The 11,583-nt window shown below is 38.0% G+C and overlaps 1 protein-coding gene across 1 annotated transcript in view; it reads left to right on the forward strand.

Moving 5' to 3' along the window:
• Window positions 1–11,583, forward strand: part of kcnq1.2 (potassium voltage-gated channel, KQT-like subfamily, member 1.2) — a 163,715-nt gene that overhangs the window by 29,992 nt on the left and 122,140 nt on the right. Inside the window, exons 10-13 of the mRNA XM_052119764.1 lie at window positions 1,780–1,921; window positions 6,465–6,491; window positions 8,733–8,783; window positions 9,064–9,172. Coding sequence (XP_051975724.1) covers window positions 1,780–1,921; window positions 6,465–6,491; window positions 8,733–8,783; window positions 9,064–9,172 — 329 coding nt within the window. The remainder of the gene's footprint in view (window positions 1–1,779; window positions 1,922–6,464; window positions 6,492–8,732; window positions 8,784–9,063; window positions 9,173–11,583) is intronic.

Below are 11,583 nucleotides of genomic sequence, written 5' to 3' on the forward strand. Positions count from 1 at the left end.
TTTCCCTTTTCACACCATTCTTTGTAAACCCTAGAAATGGTTGTGCGTGAAATTCCCAGTAACTGAGCAGATTGTGAAATACTCAGACCGGCCCGTCTGGCACCAACAACCATGCCACGCTCAAAATTGCTTAAATCACCTTTCTGTCCCATTCTGACATTCAGTTTGGAGTTCAGGAGATTGTCTTGACCAGGACCACACCCCTAAATGCATTGAAGCAACTGCCATGTGATTGGTTGATTAGATAATTGCATTAATGAGAAATTGAACAGGTGTTCCTAATAATCCTTTAGGTGAGTGTATATCACAGACAAGTAAACAATGGCTCATTTATTTAGAAAACTGCCTAAGGTAAAAGCTGATATAATGTTTTGGGTTATTTGGGGCACTTACAGCATTAGTGATCGGTGCATAAGTGAGACATTTGTATTTGATGTCTTATATTCACTTTGTGATTCTTTTGAAAATCTTTCGAACTGTATTATTAGGGCAACATAATAACATGTACAGTCACATTCCTGAGAGTGAGAGCTTTCATTTGATATATGACTTGTCCATTTAAGTGCTATTTGAAATACTTATTTTTTTCATATTAATACGTCTACCAAAATGACCTCTAGGTGGCGCTGATTTGCGATACGAATGATTTCAGGCCTTATTTTGTTGTTTTATGTAACATAAATGCAGACGTGATGTTATCTATTCTAAGCTTTATCATTGAAATCATTAGTCTGTTGTTCCAATGACTTTCTTCCGTGAAACACAAAAGGTACAGTTTTAAAAGTACGGCTTTCAAATACAATACAATGAAAGACTAGCGCTGACAAGCTCAAAAATGACGAAATAAAAGTTGTATAAAAGTGGTCCACACGACTAGCACGCTATATTGTATATTTAAAATCTTCGTTTTTTTGGTTTTCATTCCTTTAGTTGGTGTAACATGTCTCTTTATTTTCTGTAACAATTTCGGAATGTCATTAACAATTAGCAATTCCACCACATTCCAAATTATTATTTATATTGTGGTGGAATGTTACATTTAAAATGCCAGATTCCTTTGTCCTTTCTAGTTTCCTAGCTAGCATTTGATGTATCCTAAATGCACACAATCAATGTCTTTGTCCTTGTAAACTAGTGCATTAACATTTTGACTTTATTAGGGGCAAATTTGTTGGTCACTGTTGAATTGATGCCACAACTGAGGTACATGAAAGTACCCGTGTTTGAAGAAACGCCCTTTCTTTTTTGCTCTGATTTGATATTTTCCTCTTATTATCTCAAAGCTGTGAGATTCTGCAGCGATCCGTGACGTGACTAATATCTTACTCTGGAGGTATTTGCTTGTGTAGGTGGCAAAACCACCACAGAATTCATTAGTGGAGGAAGCGTTTAATGGTTTGCATTGGACATGTATATTCATGACATTCTCAAAAGAAGGGAAAAACTGAATTTCACATCTCTGGGGTTTCAGTGTGAAGGGTGAACGTGTACAGGCATGTCAATTTCCACAAGTCTTATCTGTGTTTCATACAGTAGACAGAAACAAAGAGTTCTTAGAACGGCTGCTGCGATTGAATATCAGATTATATTGAGTATTTAAGATTAAATGTAGCTTTGTTTGAGCAATTATGAAGACTGACTCGGCCAATAGTACTACTATTACTACTAATAATGCATCATAATAATAATAAGTCTTATTTAATAGTGCCTTTCCAAAACTTAATGTCATTTTATAATATTTCATATTGCCACTATACTGTTTATTTCCTGTGTCCACAGAGCAAACGTTATAAACGGAAGCCCAAGATGATGCGTGACAACGGTTCTCTGGGTCCCGGAGGAGAGAGAGCGGTCTCCATCCCTCAAATTACCTACGATCACATCGATGATAAAGAAGAAGTCTTTCCAGAGGAGCCCGCAGGTATAGTCTCAAACACTCATACATTAGGATAAGACATTAACAAAATGTACTATTATGTAGTAATAATTATTCGTAAAACCGTTCTTATGTAAATTGTCGACAATTTAGTCATTTTTGTGTAAACCGTTTGTGCAAATCCTTAATTGTTTTGTCGTATCACTTACAAAACACTAGTATGTAGTAATAATTATTCATAAAACTGTTCTTGTGTAAACTGTTGAATTTTTTTTTATTTTTGTGTAAACCGTTTGTGTAAATCCTGAATTTTTTGTTGAATAATTATAAAATGTACTAGTATGTAGTAATATTTAATTAAACCATTCTTACGGAAATTGTCGACAATTTAGTAATTTTTATGTAAAAATTTTTGCAAATCCTTAATTTTTTGGGTGAAACTCTAACAATATTTATAAATATGAAGTAATAATTATTCGTAAACCGTTCTTGTGTAAACTGTTGAATATTTAGTAATTTTTCTGTAAACCGTTTGTGCAAATCCTGAATTTTTTGGGTGAATCATTTACAATATTGATAAATATGTCGTAATAATTATTCGTAAAACCGTTCTTATGTAAAGTGTCGGAAATTTTGTAATTTGTTTGTAAACAATATGCGCTAATCCCTACTTTGTAGTTGAATAATTATAAAATGTACTATTATGTAATAATAATTATTCACAAAACCATTCATATATAAACTGTAGAATTGTTTTTATTTTTCTGTAAACCGTTTGCGCAAATTCCTTAATTTTTGGTTGAATAATTATAAAATTTACTAGTATTTAGTAATATTTAATTGAACCATTCTTACGGAAATTGTCAACAATTTTAGTCATTTTTCTGTAAACTGATTGCGCAAATCCTTAATTTGTTTGTTGAATAATTATAAAATGTACTAGTATGTAGAAATTATTATTCGTAAAACTGTTCTTATGTAAACTGTCGACAATTTAGTAATTTTTGTGTAAATCGTTTGTCGTATCGTTTACAAAATACTAGTATGTAGTAAAACAATTTTTTTAAATCATTCTTATGTAAAGTGTCGACAATTGTGTAATTTTTTGTAAACAATTTGCGCTAATCTCTACTTTTTAGTTGAATAATTATAAAATGTACTATTATGTAATAATAATTATTAATAAAATCATTCATATATAAACTGTAGAATTGTTTACATTTTTTTGTAAACCGTTTGCGCAAATTCCTTATTTTTTGGTTGAATAATTATAAAACGTACTAGTATGTAGTAATAATTATTTGTAAAACTGTTCTTATATAAACTGTCGACAATGTAGTAATTTTTGTATAAATCGTTTAAATCCTCACATTTTGGAGTGAATCATTTACAAAATTATTTGCATGTAGTAACTGTGTAAAAGTGAATGAAAGTAATTGTTGTTGTAGCGCCTCTAGTGTTCATTTTGACCAGGATACCGCCGCAATCACTATAACGAGCCACGTAAAAATATTTGAATGAAAATAAAGGTATAGTAACGAGATTCAATGAGACCAGATTGGAAAAACTAAGTTTTTTAGTCATTTTAATGTATATTGTTTTTATTTAGGAAACATTACTTTTGCCATCCCAGATGTGTATGACTTTCTTTCTTCTGCTGAACACAAATAAAGATTTTTACAAGAATATTTCAGCTCTGTAGATTCAATACAATACAAGTTACAAATACAAACTTGATACAATACAAGTTAATGGTGACCAAAACGCTGAAGCTCTGAAAAAGCACATAAAAGCAGCATATAAGTAATCCATAAGACCCCAGTGGTTAAATCAATGTCTTCAGGAGTGATATGATAAGTGTGGGTGAGAAACAGATCAATATTTAAGTCACTTTTAACTATAAATCTCCACTTTCACTTTCACATACTTCTTCTTTTGGTTTTGGTAATTCACATTCATCATGCATATCACCACCAGCTGCGCATATCACTTCTGAAGACATGGATTAAACCACTGGAGTCTTACAGGCTACTTTAATGCTGCTTTTATGTGCTTTTTTGAGCTTTAAAATTTTGGTCACCATTCACTTGCATTGTATGGACCTACAGAGCTGAAATATCCTTCTAAAATCTTCGATTGTGTTCAGCAGAAGAAAGAAAGTCACATGGATGGCATGACGATGAGTAAATGATGCTAGAATGTACATTTTTGGGTGAACTGTCCCTTTAACGGAAAGTAGCATTGATGTGGTTTGAAAGAGTTAACATACGTTTGTCCAAGAAACGTTAAGCAATAGGTTCTTGTGTGTTTTTTTAAACGCCATTCTTTACCCTCCCTTAAACTGAGCGGAAGCGTTACGCTGAGTGATAAAGAAAGAGACGTAAAAGAGAAAAAGGATAAAAAGATGAAAAGCAGGCGTTTTGGCGTGACCCAGTTTTTCCATATTGAATAGATGTCATTTTCCGCATGTGAGTGGAACACATCCTGTGCTCAAATGATCCCCTGCTAAACCAGTCTGCCTCACTTAACTGTTAATAAGTCTGTTTTTATTGGTTTTCCGGTCAAATGGCTTCATCTTAAAAGCAGACGCATTAACACAGACAGACCCCAGCAGAGACAGCAGTTATTGGAAAGAAAAAAGTCACGCGTCTCTTCTGAAGCTTAATTGCAACGGGAGAGGCGAGAGATAATGAAATCGCAGCACATGTCTGCAGGCCTTTGAACTCTGGAAAAAGAAAGAAATCATGATGTGCAGTCTTGGCCCAGTTAGATGCTCTTTAAGATATCTGGGAAGTATTTTTCCATTCATTTTGTCCATCTGCATTTCCGAAAATTGTTCATTAAAGGGTTAAACAGGTTTGAGATGAACTACACTGTGACAACATTTGATTTTAAGGTCACTGACCCTATTCGCAACACATTTAGTTTCCTTTATGTAACGTATTTCCGAAGTAGGATATATCGGGAATTGTTTGGATGGTGAAAAGTGCTTGTTGATTTGGAGGCGGAGCAAGTCATTACATTTGGAGAAAAAAAAAATGCTTTTTACTTTAAGGCGTGGTCACGTTTATCTTCAGATGGCGAAATTCTCTAGAATAAGAATCTGCAGGATCTTGAATTTTGTGCAATGGAATTCCGGAGTTCACGTTGTGTTCAAGTTTGGTGAACTTTGACAGGCGATTTCGCTGCATTGCTTTGTTTGGCAGTGACTTCTGTGTGGGCGGTGCTTCGTACACTGAATATTTACAATAGACAAGGATATACAGTGACTTTAGCAGCAAGTACCACCATCCACCCCAAAGGAGCAGCCGCGGCCGTCTGCCGGAGGACGGAGGAGCACGGCCACCTGGAAGCGGAGGAACAGCCTCCGACCGCGAAGGGAGGAGGAGCTCCCAACCAACCGCCTGGAGCGGTTAACGCTGCCAGGGGTGGGGGAGACCAGCGGTGGGTTGTTCCGTCCACCAGGGGCCGGAAGTCTGCCTCCGATCCGTCTGGGGAGGCGCGGCTGTCATCCGCTAGAGGGTGGAGGAGTGGCCAAGGACCAAGCTACGGCATATCGGAGAACTGGCGTGTATGTGTTTTTTCTTCTCTCTCTCTCTCTTTCACTCTCTCTCCCGCTGCTTCACCGTGTTGCCCTTTCCCTCTCTTTTAAATTTGCCTTTGGTTTTTAGGGGGTACTGCACTGTTACAGGGAGTTCCCCATGTGTTTTTAATTATTGTTGTTTCCCTCCCCCTTTCCCCTCCCAGATTCAGGAAGGCATGACCTGCCGGCAGACGGTGCAGAAGGCACGCCTCTCCCCGGGGAAAGGGGGTATGTCATGCCGGGGAGGGGCGTGCCTTCGAGGGAGAACGAGGGAGGAATGTGACAGGGCGGAGGGCGGGGCCGGGTCGTAATGCCTCACACCCGGCCCCTAAGGGATAAAGGCCGACTGGAAGCTGCAGTGCGAGAGAGAGAGAGAGAGAGAGAGTTACGGGCAGCTGTCTGACACCTGTATGCTAGTAGCTAGCTAACATTTAGAACTGAGCTAGTTAATTCAGCTGAAATGTTGCTAATTTCACACGTGCTCAATATCCACCCTCACCCTCTTCAACCATGAAATTTCGCCGTGCAACGTAAATGTGACCGTGCCTTTAAAATAATATGTACAGACAAATCGCTCACAATAAGTCCAGCGACTTGATGTATAAAATTAATATATGCATAAAATTGCCATACAAAAATGCATATGCACGAATCACAATTTATAGTAAACAAACTCGGAAAAAACAGTCCATAAGCACACTTTTATTGTCTGAAGGATTTGGCGACTCCAGATTATATAAAGTTATTTATATGCTAGGTTTATCCTTGGTAGGTCACTAAATATGTAGTTAGCTAAAGTTACCTAATGCTAATCTCTGCCAGCCTGCAAAACTCACAACAGCCCTTCTAATCGCGATTCCCTTTTCCATGATAACATCAACGCTGATTGGTGGATTTCGCTGGAGGATTGTGGGTAGTGTAGTAATTGGTGAACAATTGCATGTTATCTTCAGGGAGATAAAATGTCTTGAGTTTGAACAGTTATGTTTAATTCCCCAAACACAGGCATCACAAAACTATTCCGATCATCAGGTGAGGGCTTTGTCTCCGTGATCTTGTTTGTCTGGACATATTTTCTTCTTTCGCCTTTGATGCATGTTGTGTTTGTATGGCACCGTGTTGCTTGTGGCCTAAAGGTTGTGGATGATTATTTCATTTGAATAAAAAAGAGAAAGCTGGGATCTTTTCTCAGGAGGAAAATCTGAGAAGTAGATGCATCATTATGTAAACGTCTCCATTTGCTACCCATTTAATATCATTGCTGTCATCAAGAGACCTTCTTTGTATTATATTGATATTGGTGAAATTCTGCAGTACTGTCCTGCCATTTGTTTGTTGTTTTGCCATGTAGCATGATCTTCAGGTGTGTCTCAATCCACTCTTTTTAATAGTTTTAATAGTAAGTACAAGAGTTATGCATTCTAACAACATATCATGCATTCAAGTCAGGAAACAAAATACAGATAATGCCAAAAAACGACTAAAGAATTACAGTTGAAGTCAGAATTTTACATACAGTTAGGTTGAATCATTAAAACTCATTTTTGAACCACTCCACAGATTTAATATTAGCAAACGATAGTTTTGGCATGTCATTTAGGACATCTACTTTGTGCATGACACAAGTCATTTTCCCAACAATTGTTTACAGACCGATTGTTTCACTTTTAGTTGACTATAAAACAATTCCAGTGGGTCAGAAGTCTACATACACTAAGTTAACTGTGCCTTTAAACAGATTGGAAAATTCCACTAAATGATGTCAAGCCTTTAGACAATTAGTCAATTAGCTTCTGATAGGAGGTGTTAAGGAATTGGAGGTGTTCATGTGGATGTATTTTAAGGCCTATCTTCAAACTCAGTGCCTCTTTGCTTGACATCATGGGAAAATCTAAATAAATCAGCCAAGACCACAGAAAACAATTGTGGACCTCCACAAGTCTGGTTCATCCTTGGGAGCAATTTCCAAACGCCTAAAGATCCCACGTTCATCTGTACAAACAATAGTACGCAAGTATAAACACCATGTGACCACACAGCTATCACACCGCTCAGGAAGGAGACTCATTCTGTCTCCTAGAGATGAACGTAGTTTGGTGCGAAAGTGCAAATCAATCCCAGAACAACAGCAAAGGACCTTGTGAAGATGCTGGAGGAAACAGGTGGACGAGTATCTAGATCCACAGCAAAATGAGTCCTATATCAACATAACCTGAAAGGCTGCTCAGCAAGGAAGAAGCCACTGCTCCAAAACCACCATAAAAAAGCCAGACTACAGTTTGCAAGTGCACATGGAGACAAAGATCTTACTTTTTGAAGATGATGAAACAAAAAGTGAAACCTTTTGGCCATAATCACCATTGTTTCTACGATTAAATGTCAGGAATTGACATGAGTTTAAATATATTTTGCTTAGGTGTATGCAAACTTCTGACTTCAACTTTAACTATGGCAAAAAATATTTTTTTCTGTTGTACTGGTTAAAAGTAAGTAAAAATACACCTGCATCACTTATAAAAGATCTACATGGTTTAATGCTTGGTATCTAACGAATTAATACATAAACAGTGTATAGTGAGTCATTACCTTTACATTAGTTGACTGTCATATATAACAAATTAATATTGCTGAAATTGAAATAATTTTGCTAAATCGTTGCGTTCCAACATATTGCATGATATACCCCTTTTAAACATCACAACTGGGCAACAGGGGTATCATCTAGAATTCTGAGTTACACACTTGTTAATGTGATTACACTTGGTTATTCATGTGCTTGAAACGCATGATAACAATATTTTCGACTCCACTCGAAGGCCAAATTCTCTCCTCAGAAATTCCCACAATGCACCGTTAAAAAATAGTTTTTTTAACTTATTTATCTTTTTTAATCTCTTACATCACCAGAAATAGAGGAGCAGCCCAAATATTATAGCTAGCTAGCTAACATGATTCTGAATGTTGTAAGCTAGCTAACAAGAGTCTAGGATGTTGCTAGGATATGTAACGAAATGATAAAAAACATATTTCACAACAACACTGTGTAACGAATGGAACGTAATGCAGATACAGATGCCTTGAGACCTGTTTTAAAAATGTTTAAGCTCAGTTTTAATTTGTGACCTCACAGTCGTACCGCAGATAATCAATTCATCAGTATGCCATTGGTAGATGTTCATGAATTTGTGTTCACGGTATAATGATTATTGCCATAGAGAACTAGAGCATGCAATGAGACACTCTAAACATTTGCTATTATCTGCATGTCAACAGACCGCCAGCGCTCGTGGTCGGCTTTCACGCTCCGCTGTCCTTCCTCTCCAGGTATACTTGCTTTCTTATTCTCGCTGCCATTTTGCTAACGCTCTCAGTTGCCTCTATTTTTTTTGGCCTTTTCTCCAACAATCGAAAATGCTGTTTCTTGAATGTGTGTAATTTTTGTATTCTAGTTTCATCATTTCTACATTCTAATTTTGAGTAATTAGGAAGATGAAGTTCACTTCCCCGTTCCCCATTATCTTGTATGAGATCTTTCATGTGTGGCTTTTATTTCCAAAATTGCTCGTTATTTACTTGAAAGTGATACGATATTTTTTTTGGACAGTTAAGAAAAAGTTGGACGGTCCATACATCTCACGGAACAACGGTCTTTTGGAAGAACTCGACTTCACTGGAGAAGACATCCCCTTACCTGTACTTACAGATCCTTCACAGTGAGTTTCTCTTGTTTTCCATCTGTCCGTCCATCCATCCATCCAACCATCAATCCATCCTTCCATTCATCATCCATCCATCCTTCCATTCATCATCCATCCATCCTTCCATTCATCATCCATCCATCCTTCCATTCATCATCCATCCATCCATCCTTTCATCCATCCATCCATCCATCCATCTATCCATCCTTTCATCCATCCAACCTGCTTTTTCCCACTTCTTTATGGTTTGTCACTTTGGTTTTTGCCTCTTTACTGCCGTATATTTTATTTGAACTACTGCACATTTGCGCTATATGCCTTATTTTTCTTCTAACTGTGTTATTTTTGCATAATTTGCCTCACAAGGACATTTTACGTTATTTGCCTCCAAACTACTGTATATTCGTGTTATTTGCCCACAAACTTTGGTACATTTGCATCATTTGCCCCCAAACTGCAGTGCCTTTGCATTATTTCCCGCTGAATTGCGGTACATTTGAATTATTTTCCCCCAAACTGTGGTACATTTGAATTATTTGCCCCCGAACTGTGGTACATTTGCATTATTTGCCCCAGAATTGCGTTACATTTGCGTTATTTGCCCCTGAACTGTGGTACATTTGCATTATTTGCCCCAGAATTGCGATACATTTGCGTTATTTGCCCCAGAACTGTGGTACATTTGCGTTATTTGCCCACGAACTGCGGTACATTTGCGTTATTTGCCCCTGAACTGTGGTACATTTGCATTATTTGCCCCAGAATTGCGATACATTTAGCTATTTGCCCCGAACTGGGTACATTTATTATTGCCCCTAGAACTGTGGTACATTTGCATTATTTGCCCCAGAATTGCGATACATTTGCGTTATTTGCCCCAGAACTGTGGTACATTTGCGTTATTTGCCCACAAACTGCTGTACATTTGCGTTATTTGCCCCAGAACTGTGGTACATTTGCATTATTTGCCCCAGAACTGTGGTACATTTGCATTATTTGCCCCAGAACTGTGGTACATTTGCGTTATTTGCCCACAAACTGCTGTACATTTGCGTTATTTGCCCCAGAACTGTGGTACATTTGCATTATTTGCCCCAGAACTGTGGTACATTTGCATTATTTGCCCCAGAATTGCGATACATTTGCGTTATTTGCCCCTGAACTGTGGTACATTTGCGTTATTTGCCCACGAACTGCGGTACATTTGCGTTATTTGCCCCAGAACTGTGGTACATTTGCATTATTTGCCCCAGAACTGTGGTACATTTACGTAATATGCCCCAGAACTGTGGTACATTTGCATTATTTGCCCCAGAACTGTGGTACATTTGCATTATTTGCCCCAGAACTGTGGTACATTTACGTAATTTGCCCCAAAACTGTGGTACATTTGCATTATTTGCCCCAGAACTGTGGTACTTTTGCATTATTTGCCCCAGAACTGCGGTACATTTGCATTATTTGCCCCAGAACTGCGGTACATTTGCATTATTTGCCCCAGAACTGTGGTACATTTGCGTTATTTGCCCCAGAACTGTGGTACTTTTGCATTATTTGCCCCAGAACTGTGGTACTTTTGCATTATTTGCCCCAGAACTGTGGTACATTTGCATTATTTGCCCCAGAACTGTGGTACATTTGCATTATTTGCCCCAGAACTGTGGTACATTTGCGTTATTTGCCCCAGAACTGTGGTACATTTGCATTATTTGCCCCAGAACTGTGGTACTTTTGCATTATTTGCCCCAGAACTGTGGTACTTTTGCATTATTTGCCCCAGAACTGTGGTACTTTTGCATTATTTGCCCCAGAACTGCGGTACATTTGCATTATTTGCCCCAGAACTGCGGTACATTTGCGTTATTTGCCCCAGAACTGCGGTACATTTGCGTTATTTGCCCCAGAACTGTGGTACATTTGCATTATTTGCCCCAGAACTGTGGTACATTTGCGTTATTTGCCCCAGAAATGCGGTACGTTTGCATTATTTGCCCCAGAACTGTGGTACGTTTGCGTTATTTACCCCAGAACTGCGGTACATTTGCGTTATTTGCCCCAGAACTGTGGTACATTTGCATTATTTGCCCCAGAACTGCGGTACATTTGCGTTATTTGCCCCAGAACTGGGGTACATTTGCGTTATTTGCCCCAGAAATGCGGTACATTTGCATTATTTGCCCCAGAACTGGGGTACATTTGCGTTATTTGCCCCAGAAATGCGGTACATTTGCATTATTTGCCCCAGAACTGTGGTACGTTTGCATTATTTGCCCCAGAACTGTGGTACATTTACGTAATTTGCCCCAAAACTGTGGTACATTTGCATTATTTGCCCCAGAAATGTGGTACATTTGCATTATTTGCCCCAGAACTGTGGAACATTTGCATTATTTGCCCCAGAACTTTGTTATAATCTGCTCTGAAAT

Source organism: Xyrauchen texanus, chromosome 46, assembly GCF_025860055.1.
Source record: "Xyrauchen texanus isolate HMW12.3.18 chromosome 46, RBS_HiC_50CHRs, whole genome shotgun sequence".
In the NCBI taxonomy this organism is placed as follows: Eukaryota; Metazoa; Chordata; class Actinopteri; order Cypriniformes; family Catostomidae; genus Xyrauchen; species Xyrauchen texanus.